At 37.1% G+C, this 24,438-nt stretch overlaps 2 protein-coding genes across 2 annotated transcripts; one reads left to right on the forward strand and one right to left on the reverse strand.

Moving 5' to 3' along the window:
- Positions 1-15: 15 nt before the first annotated feature.
- Positions 16-8,153, reverse strand: Las (Lipoic acid synthase). Its single transcript, XM_053744281.2, has 8 exons — positions 7,939-8,153; positions 7,564-7,756; positions 6,707-6,840; positions 5,459-5,615; positions 4,796-4,853; positions 2,907-3,059; positions 2,081-2,202; positions 16-1,470 (listed from the first exon to the last, which is right to left on the reverse strand). The coding sequence occupies exons 1-8, from the start codon at positions 7,981-7,983 to the stop codon at positions 1,235-1,237; spliced, it is 1,098 nt and encodes a 365-aa protein (XP_053600256.1). The 5' UTR covers positions 7,984-8,153; the 3' UTR covers positions 16-1,234.
- Positions 8,154-8,593: 440 nt separating this feature from the next.
- Positions 8,594-24,107, forward strand: LOC128669295 (uncharacterized). Its single transcript, XM_053744033.2, has 16 exons — positions 8,594-8,949; positions 9,251-9,354; positions 9,875-10,004; positions 10,303-10,377; positions 10,603-10,722; positions 11,085-11,237; positions 12,054-12,182; positions 12,749-12,898; positions 13,601-13,927; positions 14,381-14,532; positions 15,911-16,026; positions 16,552-16,898; positions 17,152-17,322; positions 18,906-19,019; positions 19,735-19,897; positions 20,318-24,107. Exons 1-16 carry the CDS (start codon positions 8,869-8,871, stop codon positions 21,076-21,078), a joined length of 3,093 nt encoding a protein of 1,030 aa, XP_053600008.1. The 5' UTR covers positions 8,594-8,868; the 3' UTR covers positions 21,079-24,107.
- The last annotated feature ends 331 nt before the right edge of the window (positions 24,108-24,438 follow it).

Consider the following 24,438-nt stretch of genomic DNA (forward strand, 5'->3'; position numbering starts at 1 on the left):
AAATAAAAGATCGAATATTTTTGAAAATATATATTTTAACAAAAATATGATCAACAATAAACATCGAAGGCATAAATATTATATTAATATAGTGTAAGTAAAAACACTTCTCACTCTTCTATTAGGTACATAATTTACATATTAAAACATCAAATTGAAATAAAGCTAGCTCTTTTAAATTACAAACGCAATGTGTTGAAGCTATTTAAAAATAAAGTCTATTTCAGTTTCACTCGTAAACATTTATTTTTCTATTAGATTTTCACAAATTGTATAATGGCATGCGACATGGCTTAATGACCACCGCCATCTAGCGGCAGCTATATTAATTGCCGACTTTTAGTTTAACCGAGTTATTAATTCATATTTAGATGTAACTAACGATGCACGATATCGTTTTCGAAATTTGCGAGAAAGCACGCAAATGGGCAGGAAATATTCTCGAAAATTCCCGAGAATTTTCTTCAAATCGTTCGCGTGGTACCGATGAGAAGTTCTCTATTTCCTCGCCAAGGGAAGAAATAAACGAGAACAGGGCGGGCACATCGCTTTTACTGTATAGTTGTAACCGAAACTAATGTAATAAATAGGTAGGTATCGTAATTAAGACAGCACAGATCTGAAGACAATAACATACAATATATTATGTACAATATATTTATCTCGATTATTCTATACTATACACTATTTACAAAGTCATTATTCTTTTAAAAGGATCATTCTGGACAAAATTACAAATAGATTAATTTCTTGTAACACGAGTACAGTCAACGGCACATCAACCTACTCAAAATCATTGTGAATTCGCCTCTATTACCGTGACAGTGTAAATGACATGCGGTAGAACAGGGCGCCACTGTCCTTACCAAAAGTGTATTTGCTTAATTTTCATTTCTGTCGAAATGTTACAATCAATATAAGTTTTATTTTCTTCTTCGTTAACATTTTGATGTTCTCTTCTTGTTCGTCAACATTTTGTTCGTCAGACCCATCGTATGCGTGTAAATAAATATTCCTAATCTAATATTGAAAATGTGAAAGTTTATCAGAATAGACTATATCGCATAAAATCTTGGTAAAATTTAATATAACAATAGAATAAAACATAGAATATTAGATCGAGTATTCTTTATCACGAATTCCACAATTGTCACCTAAAATCCTAACATTAATGACCGCCATCTATCGTTCACAACGAAAATTATTTCTACCTTTAATCAACGCCATCTAGCGGTCACAAGCTCTTCGCCTTCCGATCCTTCAACAAACTGGTGATAAAGAACTCTCCGGCTCTATACGAAGATCTAACTAGGGGTCCACTAGCGGTGTAAAGGAACCCTAATTCGTTCCCTTTGTCCTCCCATTGCTTGAATTTCGCGGGGGTCACGTATTCGAAGACTTTGAGATGTTTTTTCGTCGGCTGCATATATTGGCCCAGGGTTAGACAGTCAACTCCAACGTCGCGAAGGTCTGGAAGAATACAAATATATTTATTTATCTTGGTCACTAAAGTAGACTTAAAAGGCTAAGGACGAATTGGTATTCAAAATTAAATTAATAGTGACATAAATTCAAAAATCCCCAAAGGTCCCAGGTTGGATCCCCGGTCTGGTCATGATGGAAAATATGTATTTGTTACAAAATATGGTATCGTTGAGTTAGTATCCCATAACACAAGTCTCGAACTTACTTTGGAGCTAGCTTAATCTGTGTGATTTGTCCTAATATATATATTTTATATGTATTTATATTTATCAGTCAATCCTGTAACTTTTTACCTTTTTGATACAAGTTTTTATGCTGGCCACGTGGTCAACCTTTTTCCAGAGAAATCTTCAACGCGTGGCAAAAATCATGGCCGTGCAGTAAACTGAGGAGTTCCCTAGTAGGGAGTCATTCCTGGGTGCACCATCAGGTCATTCATGTCATAATGATGCACTGTCATCCAAACAGGCTAGTGGCAAGTAGTCGAATAAAGTGGGTGCAAGTTTCCACACGATGTTTTCCTTGATGACAGTCGATGAAATACGTGAGTCAGATTGGTGTACAAACTGAAGTGGCACGATAAACATATAAATACCTTTCATAGTCTGTTCGACTTGTTCGTCAGTTTCTCCTAGACCCAACATGATTGAAGTCTTTGTTATCAGGTCAGGGTTGATTTCCTTCGCAGTCTCCAGCACTTTCAGGGTTTGGCGATATCTGCAAGATTTATATACTTATAGATCGAGAGAGCCGCATTGGCCAATAAAGGGCTGGGACGATGATTATGATATAGAAGATAAATAATCTTTGGGGCAATCCCCAAGTTATCTTGACTTGGCTATTGCGTGTGGTTCCGCCCTAGAACGAGAACGCTCCAAATCCTCTTACACATCACCTTCCATCATGCAAAAATAACTGCTCCCGTGGAAAGTCACGCGGGCGAAGCCGCAAGCTAAAGCTAATTGGTGTATAAAATTTGGCATGAAAAGTGCTTGTGAAGGTCTAATTTGTATATATATACCTCCGTCCTCCATTGACTGATAATTGTCATCATGCCAGACTGCTACACTGGAAGTCCCGGGTTCGATCCCCGGTCAGGTCATGATGGAATGTTCTTTTTCAGATTAAACTGGATCTTTGATATTCATCTATATATGTATATGTTATAGAATATAGTATCGTTGAGTTAGTATCCCATAACACAAGTCTCGATCTTACTTTGGGGCTAGCTCAATCTGTGTGATTTGTCCCAATAAAAAAATTTAAAAAATGAGGTGATTTTTGGTGTGGAGATCATTGAAAAGCCACGTTGGAAAGTCACATAGACATACTTCTATGTAGTTAGCTCTTCTTGGCTTTCCCCATCTTCTTTTCGCATCTATTAAATACAAATAACTAAAACCAAACAGTGTTAAACTCACCCAGCCCTAGGGTCCCTGACAAAAGGCGTCAACCTCTCGACAGTTTCGACGTTATGCGCGAACACGTCCAACCCACACTCCGCGATGCGGCCGATGCTATCTCGATTGCCGCGAAAATCCGGCACCAGACATTCCACTAGTATGTCTTTGTTCCTGCAAATAAAGAAAAGAAATTCAAAAACTCATGTTACATTTTTATTACAGTTCTTTAATACTGACTGTTCAGCAACACGCGTAAGTAATTCTATTTATTAATCTGTGGATAGCGTTGTTGGTTGCACTTTTAGAAATAACATTATGCTGTCAACCTAGATTAAGTTTTATGAGTACTGATCCAAATAAATAAATAAATAAAACTCATGAACACTCCAAATCCTCTTATACATAAATGTCATACGAGGCGACTACTAAAAATGTAAAATACTACTACTTTTTGCATTCGCTTTATCATACTCGCATCCTTCCTTCATATATGCTTTATAATATATATAAATGCGAAAGTAAGTTTGTTTGTTACCTCTTCACGCTCTATCTACTCAACCAATCTTCTTGAAATTTTATACACTAGTTTGAATACGGAGAAGGACAAAAGGTACCTTTCATCCCGGAAAAATATCACACGGGCGAAGCTGCAGGCAAAAGCTAGTCGATGTATAAGAAACAGCTTTATGTTTAATTCCCACATCGCATCGATATTTCCAGAATTCGAGGAATGTTTAAGGCAATGGTGAATCAACGGTCGACTGGAAGAGATCCTCCATATGGGATAAGTCCGCCATTGCTATCAATATTTCTGACGCTTGTGTCTGGGTGTTTTCTTGTGAAATAAAGTTACTTTCGCATTTGTAATATTAGTTTGGAAAGAAAGAAAGAAAGAAAGAAACTCTCACGAGATGTGTGAAAGAAAGAAAAGAAAGAAGAAAGAAAAAGAAAGAAAGAAAGAAAGAAAGAAAGAAAGAAAGAAAGAAAGAAAGAAAGAAAGAAAGAAAGAAAGAAAGAAAGAAAGAAAGAAGAAGAAGAAAGAAAAGAAAGAAAGAAAGAAAGAAAGAAAGAAAGAAAGAAAGAAAGAAAGAAAGAAAGAAAGAAAGAAAGAAAGAAAGAAAGAAAGAAAGAAAGAAAGAAAGAAAGAAAGAAAGAAAACATTTATTTGCCAAAAACATGAGTACAAATAGTCATAATGAATTAGACCTACACGTTTTACCGAATATAGGTATGCAAATATAAATAAATAAAGAGGAGCATGCTATTCACTACAAATTCAAAACAAAAAAAGAATTATAATGTACTTATACTAGCCCTAAATTCTATCCGAGTCTATCATTAAAGAAATCATTTAAAGTATAATTGGATTATTCGTTTTTTTTGCTCTTTATAATATTAGTACGGACAAACATAATAATGTTTGTTTGTCCGTACTAATATTATAAAGACACGGACAAACAAACATAAAAATATTATGAGTATACAAAAATTATTAAATGAGGATCGAGCATGCTCTCACAAGAACAACTTGAGTTGACTTCGTTCGTGGCCTCTTAATTTATTATTATCAAAGAGTTTAAACCGATATTGTACCTAGATTATTTTGCATCAAAATTTATTAGCAATGCGAGCTTCAGTATTATGTATAACTTCATGAGCACTCATTATAATCAGGCATGTTTCGTATTGTCGTATATCTACGCAATCAGTTGAAAAAATTTGAAAGGTCAAAGTACAGGTTAGTTCACTTTTCACTATCGAGACGATTCCAAGTGGGACAAAATGAACCAATAACTATGCGGTGTGGTTGTCGTCACGTCACAATGCCGCTCTGTGATTGGTTAGCTGAGTCTCACAGCGCTACACATACAGCTATAATTGATGATTACTGTTTATTTATTACTTACTGTTTTTTAATCTCTTTGACTGTCTCCGCAATATGCGCCGATCCACCGTCTGGTAAATCTATAAAAAACATAGATTTTGAATTACGTCTTTTTCATATCTTGTTAGTACAACTCGAAGTGTATATATACAAAGTGCATATAGTGTTTATATACAAACTAACTTTTGCCCACAACTTCGTACGTGAGTAAGAATCCGTTTCCCGTGGGAATTTCAGGAAATCCCTTCTTAGTGCTCTCCTACACAGTCCTAGGAACCTACACACCAAATTTCAGCTTTCTACGCGCAGTAGTTTCGGCTATGCGTTGTCTGTCAGTCAGTCATTCAGTAAAGTAACGAGTTTTATATATATTGATGAAGTACTTTATATTTACAAACGAACGCTGCAGTCAGGGTAAAAAATATCTTAAAATTCAAATTCATTTATGTACCAGCTGCTTGTTTGATATCAATCTCTTTGGGAATACTCTTGTTGCATAACATTCACTCATTACGAAATTTCGAAAACTTCTAACGCCAATAAAAAATAAATTTGACTAAGAGACGACTACAAATACATATATAGATAAACATCCAAGACCCGGGCCAATCAGAAAAAGATAATTTTCCATCATGACCCGACCGATATAGGAGGATGTGTATAGATATAGAGAGAGAGGTCTCACCGTCCCTGTCGACGGAAGTGAGCACGATGTAAGCGAGCCCCCAGCGCGCGACGGCCAGCGCCGAGCGCGCGGGCTCGCGTGCGTCGAGCGGCGGCGGCGCGCGCGCGCTGCGCACGGAGCAGAACATGCAGCCGCGGGTGCACGTGTCGCCCATCAACTGGACAACCACCGGCCTTTACTTGTATATAGTTCGCAAGATATTATATATAACACGATTCCCTATTTTTATGTCCTAATTTAACACGGCATACTTTTACTTATCATAATAATAGTTGCGCACAATATTAATTTGGCATAATGTTTTCGGCATATTTTTTTTACGCATACCTATCATAAGCATGACAATTGTTAAACATAATATTCTAAAGCGCATTGGCGGCTTATACCGCCGCACCCTAACCTACTGCTACATTATAGCTTTATGCAAATCAAAATTATGATAAAATACATTAGCCTAAACTATAATTATGCTTATTGAAAAGGTATGCCAAAAAACAAGTATGTCAAAATATTATTATGTCAAAAAAATATATGCCTAACTCGTTATGCCAAATTAAATTAGCATATAAAATTTATGCGAAAAAAAGGGATCCCAAATAATATAGATCTGTTAATATCGTCCTAAGTTATCTTGCCTTGGCTACTGCGTGTGGTCCCGCCCTAGAATAACGACACTCTAAATCCTCTTATAGATGTAATACGAGGCTATGTAGGCTACAGCTAGGTGGAGCCAACAACAAATATGACGATGATAAATATGATGTATAATATCTACTGGTACACAAGCGTTGAGATGTAAAAAGCCAACAATAAATTTTGACAGTGTGGAAAAATGTCCAAGTATTGGTTCAGAGATTAGCCATAACATATAAATATATGTAATGGTTAAGGCGCCCGCCTGTGGATCGAAAGGTCCCAGGTTCGAATCCTACTCATGCCACATGAGTTTGTATACCAATCTATCTCATGTATATAGTAGTTTTCATCGACCACCACTTGCTTCCGGTGAAGGAAAACATCGTGAGGAAACCTGCACACTGGTTGATTCTTATTAACTTGTGTGTGAAATGGAGACGGCAATGGCAAACCACTCCATTAATAATGCCAAGAAAGTTGTTGTGTGTGTTTCATTCCACGTAATGACCACGACCCTCAGCCATGAGGAATACGACTATGAAGATGATACATTTTAATAAATAGTAATGACAGCCCGCCAGGTCTTCCACACGTCATAATGAGCCATATTACCATAATAGTGGCAGTAGAAGTGCCGTGCTTGCCCCCACTCCAGCACTCGCCGATGTTCGGACAACGAGCTTCCTCACAGACTGTGCTCAGGTTCAGCGACCGTAGCTGTTTCTTGATGTCATGGAATTTCGCTCCTGAAATAACAAAATATTGAAATGGAGGTAGTCACTAGTATGCATGTAGTACTGTCCTAATCCTAATTTATATTATAAATGCAAAAGCAAGTTTATCTGTTTCCTCTTCACACTTTATCTACTCAACCAATCTTTTAGAAATTTACATTTCATACCATAAAAATAAATGTTCCTAAGGGGAAATCTTGCGAGTGGGCAAAAGCTAGTCACAGATAAGATAAAGCCCATTCATGGAGTTGATAGATATAGGAGCCCTTGTTGAAATCACATCATAATTTGATAACAATTAGTAAATACTCATTATAAACAGATATTACAATTTTGTTAATATTTTATTGTTAGCCTCTATCTAGAATTAAGTTTCAACAATAAAAACATTTTTGGCAGTTTGCTGTGTAATCTTGGTAGGTATCCAGTTGCAGTTGAAGCTGTAAAGCTTTGAAGCCTCGGGACAGCATAAAAAAAATATCAAAATCTTTACAGTACCTAACACAAGTAAAAGGTAGTCATAAAAGTCATTGCAGATGCCTTTAGGTGACTTGAATAAAATCTCTAGTAGATTTTATTTTATGTGCTAACACTAGTAGATTTGAAAAGAAAGAAAGAAAGAAAGTACCTGGAATTTGAGTTTATTTGTTAGAAAAAAAACTGATAAAAATATATGAATCTTTTCTCTTATAATATTAGTATAAATGTATGCATAAACTCACCATATTTACTCACCAGTAGGTATAGTAGTTTTCAACCAAGGTGGAAGTCTCAAGCGCTCTCTTTCTCCTTTCTCCCTCTTCAACTTCCCCTTATAATCATCCCAATCCTTCGGCCGGTCTTCAGACACGAAGTCAGCAAAACTCGGTCCTTCTCTAATCTTCTCTCTTATAGCATCTAGTTTACTAGTGTGTTTGCCACGGCAGATCTGAAATGTTGATAAATGTATAGTTATCTGATCTTGAAGAATACTTTTGAAATTCGACAGCACTCGTTGTGGTTGTATACAACATATTTGTTACAGCTCACCTTACTTCACAGTTCGGCGAGTTTATAAACTGAACATACGCAATTGGTTAAAAGTATAATGCAAAATAACAAGAAACTTACATCAACATTCCTAGGGATGTAATATTTCAAATTGTTGCGGAACATGTTTTTATTAACCTTGTAGATGATGATCTAAAATAATGGTTTGATTAAAGACAAGCATGTGAAATAAATCCCAATAAAAACTGCGACTTTGTTTAGTTTTCTTCTGTCGTATTTCTTGAAAATTTGTACCAAAAAAAGGTTAGGTCATTAACGTCAATTTACTTATGTCAAACTAAAACAGCTGACTGTTTTTTTTTTAATAAACACAAAATGAAAGCATTGAAAGATTTAGCTTGCGTTCGTTACCACACCACCCGTGGCGTAAATTCCGTAATATAGATTACGCATTGCCTGCGTGCGGTTTCACCCCGTCCCTTCACACAAATTTAATGTTTTTATATCTATACCATCTCATGACAATGCTTGCTGCCTGCTGGATTTCTATGCTTGTTGCTGGATCGCTATTCGTTCGCTTCGCTACTTTCGTTGGTCGCTACGCTAAGTAGGTACTGCCAACTACTCTATACATTGTAACCTACAATATACATAGAAATGCAAAGAAATACACACGGGTCCAAACTACAGAGATAAGGTATGGACCCGCGCGCGGGGCCCTTCTAAATCTATGGTACCTAATCTATGCTGCCAACCGCTACAACAGAAATGCCAGCCCATCTGCTATCTCGCTTTGTCCCATCGTAAAATAATGTATGTATGTCGATTGTTGAAAATATTTTAATTATGTTCTAAATACGTTTACATAATTAATGTAGGTAATAGTAATTAGTAATTCTAACTGCTATTCGGAATAGTGATTTAATGTAGCAATAATGTGTTATTAGTGTTAAGTTTGGACCAAAACAATACAGATAAGCATCTGTGATCTGATCATAACCAATATTTTGAGTATGAAATAAACTCTCGTGTTTTTAATTATCTACTAAGATGAGGACCGTGGATTCCCATCTCGTGGATAAAATGGATGAAGCTGTAACTCATTACATCAATTCCCATCATCCTGCCGAGGTAAGAAAGTAAAATATTTCCTTTTGTTTGTCTTAATATAGTGATAAGTTTACGTCACTAAATGTTGTGCATTCTATTTTTTGTTGTATTTTACATTCCCTTGAATATAATTGTTTGAATAGGCACGCCGAATTTTTATTACCTACCTACGATACAAGTGAAAAGAGTGAAAGGAAATTACAGTGACAATGAGCTAATATTATATTCTGTCCTCTAGGGTTCTGTGCAATATTTACAGAACATAGTCTCAGTCAGATGATAAAATAGAACAAAACTAAACTTGTCAGTAAATTGTTTTCAGGTTCATGTGGATACAAATGGGCTCCCCATCAATGTGCAAGATGACGGTGGAGGGAGAGTGGTCACTGTCATGCATTCCCAAGCATATACATCACAAATGTGCAGGTATATACTATACATATATTAAATCTTACAAATGTGATGTTGGTATCTTGAGAAATTATTTGGGAATGGAAATTATATTAAAAATCTTGTTTTTGAATAAAAATTTGTAAGAGACCTCAGTTTGGTCAATGGTGAGCTGAATAAAATATTGTCACAATGGGCCAGGTTTAAGCCTAATTCACAAAATGTGAGTAGTTTAAAAAAAAAATTAAGCCCCTGTTGTTGTGCCCCCCATGCACTAACCTACACAGGATGACCAAATGGCATCCACCTATGTGGCTATAAAAATCTCAAAATACTTTTCAGTATAAATAAATGGAACAGCATTGACTTACCAAAAAAGAAGATATATATATATATAAATGTGGTAATGATAAGGCAGAGTTAAAACTAAATAAATCAACTGGAACATTGTCAAATTATTGATTAATAAACAATGTTGCTTAGTAAAATGCCAAAATTAAAATTCAAAATAAAACTATTGTTCTGTTGGTAAATAAAGTATAACCTGTGCATTAAGACAGGTGACGGTGAACGAGTCAGTGGGGGAGGGGCAGTGGGGAGAGGAGCTGCTGGACACGGACGGGCGGCTGGCCGCGCTCGTGGCGCATCTGTCCCGGGCCTCCCATCATCACTCGTCACATCATAAGGTATATATGTTATACCAGTGTTAAAGTTGTCATATTCTCTAACATAACTTTATTTTTTTATTCTACTTTTATTTGTGATCTTTAATTGGCTTTTTTTCTTAACAGTCTATATTCTAGAGACCCACCTCTCTCCTACCTATTTGAGAAGTCTAATGTTGTCTGTGAACTAAAAAGTATATTTTGATTTTTATATATAAATTTATCAAAAGGGTCAGATTTTTTTATTGAATAAAAAAAGTCATATTTCAAAAAATACTGGATGTTTTTCGAGCATTTTCCTTTAATGAAACAATTTCAGATGCCTGCAGTAAGGGACATGGACACATCGGTGATTCTTGATGCTCCTATGAGGATCTTCAATGGACAAGCATTGGTGAGAAAATCATACTCTATTTATTTTCAAATATAATTAGCTTGTCGTCTCGGCTTCGCTTGGGTGACACCATAATAAATTACACACCTAAACCTTCAAGAAACACACTACCTGTTGGTGAAAACTGTACGAAATTTCGTCTAGTAGTTTTTGAGTTTATCGCGTTCATACGACAGCGGGACTTTTATAATGTGGAAGGATAAAGTTATTTTTACTTATTTGCAGGACCCACAAGGAGAGAGCATAATAGTAGAAGTGCCCCAGCTGTCGCCGCTGCCGTCGCTGCAGGACATGAAGCGCTGCCAGGGCGCCGACTGGTTTAACAAAACCAAGGGCATTCTTAAGGTTTGTGCTAATTCCAGTTAATTTTATGTATACATTCATCATCGTCATCAGTAGCCCTTTATATCCTACAGTACAGTATCACATCTTTCAAATTTTGTGACAACCCTGACTGGGTTTTCAACGCTGACGGCTGTTTCGCCTTCAGCAAAATTGAATTCCCGTGGGAATTTTGAGACAAAATATAGCCTATAGCAATCTTGAATAATGTGCCTTTCTAATGGTGAAAGAATTTTTGAAATCGGTTCGGTAGTTTCGGAGATTACCCACTTCAAACATACAAACTCATAAACGCTTACCTCTTTATAATAATATATAGTATAGATTGGTGAGTATATATATATATATATATATATATTTGGCAGGACAACACGCCAATCCTGCCTGAGCCGGAGCCGGTGTTGGACATGGGCGCGAGTGCGTCTCCCGCTAACAAACACAGCAAGAAGAGCTTGCCGCACAAGAAGCGGATATCGAGGAAACTCAAGCGGAACAACGGCGGCAGTACTCCGCACCAGGTATATATACTTACAACTATATATACTTCACAAGATAACATAATTAAATAAATCCTAGAGGCGAGTGATGGACATAGCACAAACACAAGAGCTTGCTGCACAGGAAGCGAATATTTAGGAAACTGAAGGAACAACGGCGGATGTATTGCGCATCATATACCTGATGTTGAAGTACCTATATAGCATATACCTAGGTATTTAACTACAGAAAATAATATATAACGTGATTAATCAAAAACCACCTTTTTTAAAGTCAGTTAAAAGTGTACAAAAATATTTAAATAGGCACACAAGTTTATTTCGTTGCCTCGTTCAAAATTGTAACGTGTTTTTGGTGCAGTAAATAGTTTTACTTACTGTATCGCTATATTATCAATCGTATAGTATTGGTATTAGTTAGTGCGGCGAATTTAAATTTAAGTGTCATAGCATCCTTCAAAATAAAGAACCTTTCAGAAATCTTAAAAATCAAATATTAAAACAGATTATTGAGCGAGCGAGCGAATCGAGCGAGGTTTACAATTATGTATGTATGTATGTGTAGGTATGTTTGTAACGCGATAACTTTCGGACCGTTGGTCTGATTTTGATGAAATTTACGCGGGGCATCAAAATCGGTTAAGTCGTTTTTGATATACATTCACAATTTTGTAAAAACTCATCAAAAGTTAATGTGTTCGCGAGGTCTTAAGTTCGTGGCGAACAACTTGTATACATAAATTAGGGTACTAATAAGATTTTCTTTGTTGAAATTTGAAGGAACGTAATGAAATGTTCAAAATTTCACCAAGTCATCGCAGGCTACCATTTTCGCAGGACATCGTTGTAATAAACTGCACAGAGGAGGTCCCTCAGGAAGAGATCCTCCCGGACAACTTCGTGGCGGCCGTGCAGCATCCGGAACAACTGCAGGTCCAGGCCGACACGCATCATATAGCTCACGAAGTTAGTACTTTGGCAGGGTCACTTTTTTAGGGAATTTCATGTTAAAATTTCTCTTTACATGTACACATAAGACAACAGGATGTCTACAGTATAACATACAAATCTATATCCTGTCACGGTGTTGCGATAATAATAAACATTAATGTTGCCCGCGGCTTCAGCAGGACACTTATTAACTACATGTATGCAAAATTTCAAGAAGATTTGTTGAGTAGATTGAGCGTGAAGAGCTAACAAAGAAAACAAACTTACTTTATCATTCATAATATTAGTTAGGATTGAAGTTCATAATTACATTACTTTGTCCAATTAGAATATATAATAATAGATGAATTTAAAAGTTTTGAGAATGCCAAAGTCAGCTTTAATCTTTTAATTGTTTGTAATAACTTTATTATACGAAAATAAGTACATTAAACAAAATTAATACATGAAAGATTCACGTACGACCGCAGACTTATTCCATATAGGGATCTCTTACAGGCAACCAGCCATAGGTAATTATTTTGTATAATTCTTCTGTTGTGACATTAAAGAATATTTGCATTGTATTGTATTGTAACCAGATGAGAGCGATATTCATCTGTCAGCTGTGCGGGGAGTTCTACGGGGAGGAGCAGCTGAAGTTCTTCCACCATCTGAAGCAGCATTACGAGCCGCACTCCACCATCATCATCGAGAATCCTGTCCCCGTGCCAGATCTAGGGATTGATAAGGTACAAGATCATAAGAAAATAAAAACAATAAAAAAATAATGGTATACATACAGATTTAATATCACGTTTTTATCTTTTACGGATTAGACAGAATCAGAAGTTGCGAAAGTCGAAAGCAATATTTAGCTGTTTGGACGTATTGGTGGAATTAAGTTTAAATGGTGACAGGTTGCTAAACGCATCGCCCCTTGATTGCTTCTGCGCGCGAGGAAAAGCACTTAGCACATTCTATATTTCTATTTTGCCCTCAGGCCAACATTGAAGACCAGACAAGTTTGAAAGACTAATGGTACAGTCTGTCTGTGTTTGTTTCTTTATTTAATTAAATATCAAATGGATTCACATACTGTCATAGAAACATCTTAAAACTAGTAAGGTTAACAAGTCTAGTATTGATTGAAGTTAAAGAAGTAGAAACTTTTAGTTATGACTGTGAAGAGTAGACAGCGAATTTTAACGAAATACCTACTCCATACTTTTTTATGATAGGCAATAAGGATGACGTCAGGCAGGCGAACATTTGCATAAACACTGGAAAATCTTCGACATTTTAAGATTTAATTTTTATGCTGACCCCGGATTCTGGGTATAAAACGAAGCCCAAGCTTCGTGAAACACGCGAAGACGAAGGAGAGTTTATCTATATCTAGTTGTACAGAAGAAAAACACGTTTATCTAAACTTACTATTTCTTTTTTTTTAGATGACAAACACTTGTATAGTGGACAACGTGGCAACACTCCCCGATTCAATCGTGGAGCTCTCCCTCGAAAACACTGTCCCCAAGACTATGTTCCAGCCTATAGACAAACACATCTTATACACGACAAGCGATAAAACACTCAATTACTCTGGCAATAAGATACAATATTCCGTGGCGGGGGAGAAAGACGGCGAACACGATAAAACTGATTTGTACGAGACGTTGGATAAGTTGGATATGAATTATGATTGTGCCAAATGTCATAAGTCGATGAAGAAGCACCATAGACCGTGTGAGACGCATTCGAAGGAGAATAGCAGTAGTAAGGTGAGTTTTTGACCGAGCGAGCTTTAACATTGTACTTGGGGCAAATATAAATTTTTTGTATGTATGTATGTTTGTTTGTTTGTTTGTAACGCGATAACTTTGGAACATAACTAAATACCTAAAACAAGCTAATTTTACGGCTGTATTGATCGAGCGAGCGAAACGAGCGAGGTCTACAAATCAACTTAAGGCAAAAATAAATTTTTTGTATGTTTGTAACGCGATAACTTTCGAACCGTTGCTCTGATTTTGATGAAATTTGAAAGTTATGTAGGGTTTGTCAATAGAAACCTGTAGAAATTGTAAGTACGTGGGGGCAAAAAGTCCGTTAAGCCGTTTTTTATATATTCATAATTTTGTAAAAGCTCATTTTTTTTGTGTTCGCGAGGTCCAAGTTCGCGGCGATCGACTAGTTGTTTTGTAAAAAAGAAATAACATGATATTTGTTATTAGTTGGAGGACATGGGCGAGTTCAGCGAGCCAGAAGACTTGATGGAAGGCATCCACGTGTCGGTAGAGGAGAATGGGGAACAGTACCCGGGGAGTATCCTGCCCCATCTCACCGTGGAGAACGGACATGTGCACCAGGACCACGTGCGGACATGGTCAGTATAATTTAAAATTTTTTAAACATCACTCATTAGTCGCCTCGTACGACATCCACTTAAGAATATAGAGTGTACCTATTGTAGGGCGGAACCTCACGCAACAGGAGCAGTAGCCCGGGGAATATTCTGCCACATCGCAATAAGTGACGTACATGATCATAAGTTGATTATAGAGTTTAGAATTTGAGTTCTGTATTGAAGACACTCACTGGTCGGTAATGGATGTGTGTTCCATAACGTATTTATCTTGAAATCCTTTAAAATTCACGTCAAACCGTTGGTCAAAGTTGTATTTGCAGTCGTGAAACCCTCTAACCGCAGAAAGGGCCCAGACAAGAGGCCTAAAAGCTGATAATAGTCCTTGAGGGAAGTAAGAACCCGCTAACCCGCAATGGACCTGCGTGGTGGGTCACGGCCCATACTTCTTACCCATCCAAGTAAGGCTTGCCTCTAGCTGTGGGGACGTCTAAATGGCTGTTGATGGTGATCACTTGTAACATATCCATCACCAAACTCGTAGGTGGTCCGATGCCGTCTAGAACCAGTCTGGGTAGCCATGCTCCTGTTAACCGTATGTGTAATACATATCGGCCTCTGTGGCGAGGTGGAAAAGTGCTTGCCCCTGAACCGAGAGGTCCCGGGTTCGATCCCCGGTCGGGTCATGATGGAAAATGATGTTTTTCTGTTTGGCCCGGGTCTTGGATGTTTGTCTATATATGTATTTGTTATAAAATATAGTATCGTTGAGTTAGTATTCCATAACACAAGTCTCGAACTTACTTTGGGGCTAGCTCAGTCTGTGTGATTTGTCCTAATATATTTATTATTATTTAAATAGCTCGTTAAGTCTCATCTAGGAGAATTTGGATATATTTGACTGATAGCTTGAAGGTCTTTAAACAAAAGTTGCTCAACCTCATCAAGAATTGACAATTATAATTATATTTTTAATAAAATTCGTTTAGTTCATTTGATATATGGTAAACGTTGTGTATACCTGTCATTGGTGTTTACATAGGAGCTTAATTTTATGTGTTTCATGTCGAATGTTGTATGTAGATACTGTTGGTGTACCTTAATTGACCGACTGAGCGAAGCGAGCGAGGTCTAACATTCTACTTGGAGCAAAAATGCATTTTTTGTATGTATGTATTATGTTTGTAACGCGATAACTTTCGAACCGTTGGTCCGATTTTGATGAAATTTAAAAGGTATGTAGGATATGCCAATAGAATTTTCAAGTTCGTGGGGGCATCAAAATCTATTTAGTCGTTTTTGAAATATTCACAATTTTGTAAAAATGTATTGTTTTCGCGAGGTCTAATTTCGTGGCGAACAACTAGTAAATAAATAAATATCCTCCAATTGTCCCCAGGTACATGCGCGCGGCGAATGGCCCGTCGCCGGCCGCGTCCCCCGGCCGCTGCCCCGTGTGCCCCGCGCGGGACCACGGCCCCTACGACCACGATAATGCGCCTAGGCAACTTAAAGGCAAGCATTTTCAGTATATTTATTTATTTAAAGACTAGTGACTCGTCCCGGTTTCGCTCGGTTAAAACATAATAAATTATACGAAACTAACCACAAACCTTACTCAGAAATCAGATGATTTATGAAAATCTGTGCAGTAGTTTTTGACTTATCGCGAACAAACAGACAGATGCGATAGATGACTTTGTAATATGTAAGAATAAGGATACACAAATTATATTTTAAAAAACGTTTTTTTCTTTATGGTGTTTTCCTATCACTTGTTTGAGTTCACTTTTGTGAACAAATATCAGTGGGCATTAAACTCATAGACAATTTGTTCAATAGTTCATGAAGTTTAACTACAGTGACTCATTTTATTTTAGTCAAATCAAAATAAAAGCATTTAATCAGAAATTAGGGCTTCACGGACACTTTCACGTCATATTCTAAATTAAATTATATTTACCAAAGCTACAAACTACTAGCATTTCGGAACGGGCATATCATAATATAAAAATAATAGATATATTGTTTTATTTCCAGAGGAGATTCTCCAACGGATGCTAGAAGTGGAAGTGCCCAGCTCAGAAACAGAATTTACCCACAACATTATGCCGGAAGAGGAGCTGCCCCCCCCTCCCGCGCAGCTACAGCCGGCCCCGCAAGCCGTCCAAACGCAAAGTGCACAAACTCAAACAGCCCAACACATCCAGATGCACTCGATGCAATCCCGGACGCAAAATAACCAAACGCAAAATGCCCAGAATATTGTGCAAACCCAGGCACAGATACAGCCGCAGAGCTCTCAAAATATTCAAATTAATTCGGTGCAATCATTGAATGCGACCCAAACGACGACTGACGCTGATAAAGCGTTAGCGGGTATTAAGGTATGTAACTATTTTTGAAAAAAAATAATAAAGTATGTAAAATAATATAAAAAAATCTTACACCTACACCTTCCTCAGGAACCATACTATCTATTGGGGAAAACCGCATGAAAATCCGTTTGAGTTTATCGCAAACAGACAGACAGACAGACGCGGCAGACGACTTTGTTTCTACTTTTTTGTTTTTTTTTTTTATTTCTGCATTTATCAGCGGCGTATTCATTCGTTCATCGAAGTATTTGCGTCGCCGCAGGAACAGGTCCCGGCGCAGTCTAAGAAAGGTGCGAAGCGGTTCGAGTGCGTGAAGTGCGGGCGAGTGCTCAAGCACAGGAACAGCTTGCTGTACCACATGCTGTCTCACTCTGGCAAACAGCAGACCTGCAGGGACTGCGGGAAGGAGTTCTACACTATGTCCGCTTTGAAGGTCCGTTATTTATTATATAGGTATACAACACAAGCGCAAAGAAGCGGTGGTGGTGTAGCGGTGTGGTTAAGATCCCCGCCTGTGGATCGAAAGGTCCCAAGTTCGAATCCTACTCGTGCCACATGTGTTTGTATACCAATTTGACTCATGTATAGTAGTTTTCATCGACCACTACTTGCTTCCGGTGAAGAAAAAACGTCGTAAGGAAACCTATACACTTCTTGATTATTAACTTGTGTGTGAAATGGAGAAGGCAATGGCAAACCACTCCATTAATAATGCCAAGAAAGGTGTTACGTGTGTTTCATTCCATGTAATGACCACGACCCTCAGTCATGAGGAATACGACTGTGAAGAAGATAAAACACAATACAATAATTCTTTATTGCACAAATTATAGAGTATATATATATGTATCCTATGTAATTAATTATACTATATGTATACTATGCAATTATGATAAGTACAAAATGTACAATCACACATTGCATGACATCATGATTGTATATATATATGATATATTACTAGCTTGCACCCGCGGCTTTGCCCACGTGAATTTTCCGAGATGAAAGATATAAATCCTTCACAATACTTCAAACTACATGTATGCAAAATATCAAGAAGATTGGTCGAGTAGATAGAGCGTGATGAGAAATCAAACAAACGAACATATTTTCGCATTCATGATATTAGTCAGGACTAGCGGGCTGTCCCGGCTTCGCTCGATTGAAACTATAATAAATTATACACCAAAACCTTGAGCAATCAATAATAGATAATGATAATGATCTATTTAAAAAACCCACATTAAAAGCCGTTAAAAATACATAGTATAAAACTGAGTCTGTTTTATACCATGTAGTGACTTTATAATACTATTTTGACATTGATATTTTATAATATTATTTTGACGACCTCGGTGGCGCAGTGGTAAAGTGCTTGCTTCTGAACCGAGAGGTCCCGGGTTCGATCCCCGGTCGGGTCACGATGGAAAATGATCTTTTTCTGATTGGCCCAGGTTTTGGATGTTTATTTATATATGTATTTGTTATAAAATATAGTATCATTGAGTTAGTATCCCATAACACAATTCTTGAACTTTGGGGCTAGCTCAATCTGTGTGATTTGTCCTAATATATTTATTTATTTATTTTACTTTTTTAAGTATATTAATATATGCCTTTTCTTAAATACATATATGGTCCTTTTCTTCTTGGCGTGTCGTTAAAAACTGTTTTAATAATACCTATATATTTAGTTTAAAACAATTTTTAGCTATTTGTGTCGGATTGATAGGCAAGAGTTCTTCCACCCATTCCTGATTCTCCTTCACCCGGTCTTTACTATCAATTTCTGGTTTAAAATATACATCACCAAGACTACAGACTTATAGTGGTATTTTAAGTATATTTTTATCGAGGCCAAAGACCGAGCGACCGGCGTTCCCACATACCGAAACAGCCATTCTGACGCGACAAGAAGAATTGATAGTTACAGGTTTATGACACCAAAATTGCCACTCGACACGAAAATAAAGTATATTTGTGAAAATGTTAAGTCCAACTACTCCCTGTTGCGCGCAGGCGCACCGCCGCGTGCACAACGACGACCGGCCGTACCAGTGCGACCAGTGCTCGCGCGCCTTCCGGCAGTGGAGTGTGCTCAAGTACCACCAGACCTCGATACATTCTAAACAGGTGTGTTCTACACTACACTACACTACACTACACTACACTACACTACACTACACTACACTACGCTACACTACGCTACGCTACGCTACGCTACGCTACACTACACTAAACTACACTACACTACACTACACTACACTACACTACACTACACTACACTACACTACGCTACGCTACACTACACTAAACTACACTACACTACACTACACTACACTACGCTAGTCTCGCATCTACACGAATTCACATTTACACTAATCTTTATCTACACGAATATACATTTAGGTATGTGATCATTTGTCTGATCTACGTCTAATAAATTGTTTATACGTTTTTGTGAAAGCAGTAATCTTCGAAACTGATTTCTAAAATTGTCAATTTCATTTGCACCAATAAGTCCACCATACAGCTAAATGTGGTTTTCTAGTTTCGCAAATGTAATTAAACTGTCGCTATCACCATTCGAACTGGTTCAATTAATTAATTCAAGTTAAATAAATATAACAGCATATTTTATAATTTATTATAAATCGCTCTCCGGTCGGGTCATGATGGAAAATGATCTTTTTCTGATTGGCCCGGGTCTTAGATGTTTATCTACATATGTATATATTATAAAATATAGTATCGTTGAGTTAGTATCCCATAACACAAGTCTCGAAATTTGGGGCTAGCTTAATCTGTGTGATTTGTCCTAATATATTTATTTATTTTTCTCCACCAGAAACTGTTCAAATGCGATTTCTGCAACAAAGAGTTCGCTCGCAAGTACTCGCTGAACCTTCACAGGAGAATCCACACGGGCGAGTATAACTACAAGTGCGAATACTGTAACAAGAGTTTCCGAGCTTCATCCTACAGACAGACGCACATGAGGACGCATACAGGTGAGCAAATAATATGGTCTTTCTTATTGTTAACCCTTTTGCGTGTGGTTCCGCCCTATAATAGAACACTCTATATCGTTTCGTGGATGTTGTTACGAAGAACTCAAGCTTGGCAGCTGGCAACATTAGTATTCTCAAGGAGAGTTGACGTCAGGCAGACGGCCGGTTGTAAAGACACAGCCGAACATTCAAAATTGTAAGGTTTATTTCATACGATGGTCACAGGCTTCGCGGTGTCACAGCCCTCAATGCAACTGGAAACACTCAAAGATTAAATAGATTGCTGGTACTGGTGTCAATATGTACATAAAACAATTATGACATGCTTTAATGCCTTCCTATAGGCATTCGAGAATGGATGTTGATAGTTTATAAATATTTGCCCTGTAATCATGGTTCATTATGCTCACTGTTTCCCAGGTGACAAACCCTACAAGTGTGAAGAGTGCGAAAAATGTTTCCGCGCCACTAGCGACCTCCGGCGGCACATCAAGACCCACGAGAAAATGCGGAATCGGCTCGAGGAGAAAAACAAACCAAAGCCCAAAGACAAAGACAAAAAACCCAAAAGCAAAGATGTTAAAACGACAGAAGAGACGAACAATACTATAAACATCAAACTGGAACAAAAAACTGAGAAGCCAACGAAAAATTACGCCGCAGCGTCGACAACTAAATCCGCCACGCTCAAGAACGTAGAAAAAATCAAAGTCACAAAAAAAGTTCACAAAAAAGATGGCGTCCCAAACGTCACTGTCACGAATAACGGACACAAAATGGGCGCAGACTACAACAATGTTGAAGTGTTCGATACCAGGCAAGGAAATGTCGAATATAAATTCAAAGATGTATACAGTGATCATACCGAGTTCAAAGACGAACACATAAATGTTCCTTATAAAAGTAATGTAATGTACAAAGATGATGGAATTATGAAAGAAGAAAGAGATTTGGCTATACTCAGACCAATCTATAGGCCCGGCGGGCCTAGCGACCATCATGAAGCGGAAAAGGTCATTAGAACCGAGAATACAGACGGACAAATGCAAATTTTTACACATGTCGAAAAGAGTAAGGAGTACAGCGCTTTAGGAGTGAGCAGGACAGAAACAATTACGAATGGAGAGGAAAATGCGTTCTTAGAGAGACTGACAGCGTTGTACAATATACCAGCTATATGAAAATAGTTTTATAGAAATATTACTGAAACGAAGTAATATTTTGAGCTCGTAGTCGTATTCCTGGTGGTCAGTACGTGGAATGAAACACACACAACAACTTTCTTGGCACTATTAATGGAGTGGTTTGCCATTAAATTTTCCATTTCACACACAAGTTAATAATCAACCAGTGTGCAGGTTTCCTCACGATGTTTTCCTTCGCCGGAAGCAAGTGGTGGTCGATGAAAACTATACATGAGTCAGATTGGTATACAAACTCATGTGGCACGAGTAGGCTACGAACCTAAGACCTTTCGATCCACGGGCGTCTTAACCATTACACCACCGCCGCTTCAAAGTTTATGAGCTTTAAAACTTATGTAAATTAGTACTATAATAAGTAGCCAATTAAGAAGGTACCTAATTAGTTTCGGTATTTATTTACGAGATAATGAAATGACTTATATTTACATTAAGAGTTAGTATAGTATGGTAGGTATCAATTTTTAAGTTTTTAGTTAATGTAAATCTACTTACTTTTTTACTATATTTATACAGGGTTATGTTTAAAACACCAGTAACCTCTGTACTAGATAGCCGATATCATAAACAAGGATGTTTGTACAACGAGTTTTGATAATTCGTTAATATTTTTTTACTTTAATACCGGAATATTTTTTTGTTTAATTATCTGTTGTAATGTTAACACTCAATGTAGATCGCGGCGATGCTAGGGCGACGCTAACGCGAAGGCGTAAACAAACGTACGAATATAAGGACAGGACAATAATAACTTCAAAAATCCAATATTTTTGGTTATATTCAAACTCGTAGAACAAACGTTGTTGTTCATGATATCGGCTTTCTAATACTGCGAGTTTGGAAACATCAGTAACCATGTTTCAAAACTCACCCTGTATATGAATCAAATTTTAGATAATATTTTGTTGATATGTGCGCGACTTTACATCTCATCATCGAGTCGATTCGAAGACACGCAGCGAACCAATCACAGTACGCCGTTGTGACGCAACGACAGCTATCGCAATGTGATTGGTTCGCTGCGTCTCACTTCGATAGTGAGAAGCGAAATGCGAGCCCGCACTTCGCCCTCTGTATACGCTAATGGGTCAGACCATTTAATCAAAATTTTAGAATATACCTCAAGTGATTGCGCACTTTATTAACTTCCAAAATGTGGTTTCCAAAAAATTACAAACTAGTCTGACAAGTGATATAAAGACTGAATTTGGAAACTGTATTTACAGGACCACGTTATATCCTTACGTATTATAAAAATAAGTCCCATTGTCGACTGTCTGAAAGCGATAAACTCGAAAACCACCGGACTGATTTTTGTGCGGTTTTCACCAATAGCTAGTGTGATTCCTAAGGAAGGTGTAGGTATAATTTTTTATGGTTTTACGCGATCGAAGATGGGACGATAGTTTGGTACATTTGATACAAACAAATTGAGGAATTAACCAACCACAAGTTGAATTTTAACAACACAAGTAGTGGCCTTTAACAAGCAATAATAAAACTAAACGTTTTCCCTATATATCTCTCTACAGTCTCTACATATCCATAGCATTCCTAGTTTCTTAACTCCTTATAGCTATAAAGTTTTGGAGCTTGAAATCCGCTCTCCGTCTCTTGCTCCTACGCATATCTTCTTGTATTGTGTCAACTCGATCATTACTTCTGCTAATGTAAGCATCACATGAAAATAATAATCTTTGTTTTATATAATTGAAGTTATAAAAACATATTTACTATAATTAATTGCAGCATAATAAAGTCACCAAATTAGTTAAATATTATCATGTTTATTGTGTTAACTACCTCATCCATTTTAAGTGATGACAATAATTATCAAAAAATACATTTATTTCGTACTCGATTTAAATATTTTCACAAAATATGAAGAAAATGTGGTGAACGGTGGTAGTGGCTGTTGCGGACGCTTTTATATATTTTGGGCTTACAAGGGTTGTTTTTTATTTATAGGAAATAAAAAAAGTACTTATAAATAACTTGATCCTCACTAATAAATAATTTCATAAGTTAAAGATATTCCAATAATTTAAATACCTACGAAAGCACTTTAGTACGACTTTGTTATATTTACATCTCACCATCGAGTCGATTCCAAGTGAGATACAGCGAACCAATCACATTGCGCAATTGACGCAACGACAGCCACACCGCAATGTGATTGGTTCGCTGCGTTTTACCTCGAATTGACTCGATAGTGAGTAGTAGTAGTGAAATGCAAACCCGCACAAAGCTCTAATTTCTGCTTTCGACATAGAAAACAGTAGACATTGACATGTCTACCATTTCACTCATACAAAAGAGACACCCGAAAAATTCACGAGAATAATACATAAGGCAATAATTGGATAGTTCTGTCTCATGTGGCTACATTCACCCCAGGGTGGACTCTATGCTTTTCTTTGTCCTTTGTTTTACACATTAATTCTTACATTGGTGTTATGCGCGGTTTTTTAACTTGTGTTATTTCATTTAGATAATAATACCAACACTATCGATAATCCTATATTGTGAATAGTCGAAGACACAGAAAAGTAAGGACGAGCTAGGTTGCGCAGCCAAATCTCCCCGGTGCTTCAGTACGGTTAGCAGCATTGTTGCTGATACATATCGTTGCTTGTTTTGTACACTGTACTAGAGTGTTGTTTTCATCATGAAGCTATAAGTAAGACTGGAGCCAGTACTCCTAGGAAATTTTTGATGCAAAGTATGAACGAGATAGCAATGTATGTATTGCTATCTCGTTCATCGGTAGACCGACCTCTAATTCTTATGTAATGTGAGGCATGTACAGGTATAGTTTATACCTTTCAGCGCGCAAGAAGGAAAGGTTGGGCTAGTGATGAAAGGGATAGCAATACGTTGTATTTTACAGACGTAGATGTGTTATCGAGTACTGTTTTGTAAATAAATTTACGTGGTGATAATTTTGTAAATATTTGTAATTTATCATAAAAGATCAAATAATGTAACACAATGAGTTTGTCGTTAAAGTCTTTGTTTTATTCTAGTTTTATTTATTAGGTAATCTTGCCACTGCTGGGCTAAGATCTCCCTCATAGTCTTCCAGACCTCTCAATCCCACCTTTTGCCCAATGAATAGTTAAGCTGTCCGGTCAACCGGGCCATAGAGAAAAATACTGTTTACACCGTTTAGACCGTACAAACAAATCAAACTTCGTTTTTTCTTACAAAGCAATATAAACTAAAAATAGACTATTTCGAAATTTCTTGTGTGGTTAATAGGTAAATGTTAATAGGTAAAACATTATTTATATATATAGCATTATTTATATAATGCTTATTTATTGTTATTTATATTTT

Source organism: Plodia interpunctella, chromosome 4, assembly GCF_027563975.2.
Source record: "Plodia interpunctella isolate USDA-ARS_2022_Savannah chromosome 4, ilPloInte3.2, whole genome shotgun sequence".
Taxonomy (NCBI): domain Eukaryota; kingdom Metazoa; phylum Arthropoda; class Insecta; order Lepidoptera; family Pyralidae; genus Plodia; species Plodia interpunctella.

What these genes read in the sequence shown, in the direction of transcription:
- Las (XM_053744281.2), bottom strand. Translation starts at nt 7,983, where the DNA reads ATGTTCCGCAACAATTTGAAATATTACATCCCTAGGAATGTTGAT. An exon ending in GAAAACTACTATACCTACTG is followed by an intron (nt 6,841 to 7,563) that starts GTGAGTAAATAT and finishes TTGTTATTTCAG; the next exon opens with GAGCGAAATTCCATGACATC. An exon ending in GTCAAAGAGATTAAAAAACA is followed by an intron (nt 3,060 to 4,795) that starts GTAAGTAATAAA and finishes CTTTATTTGCAG; the next exon opens with GAACAAAGACATACTAGTGG.
- LOC128669295 (XM_053744033.2), top strand. Translation starts at nt 8,869, where the DNA reads ATGAGGACCGTGGATTCCCATCTCGTGGATAAAATGGATGAAGCTGTA. An exon ending in GCGGCAGTACTCCGCACCAG is followed by an intron (nt 11,238 to 12,053) that starts GTATATATACTT and finishes CCATTTTCGCAG; the next exon opens with GACATCGTTGTAATAAACTG. An exon ending in GCACATGAGGACGCATACAG is followed by an intron (nt 19,898 to 20,317) that starts GTGAGCAAATAA and finishes ACTGTTTCCCAG; the next exon opens with GTGACAAACCCTACAAGTGT.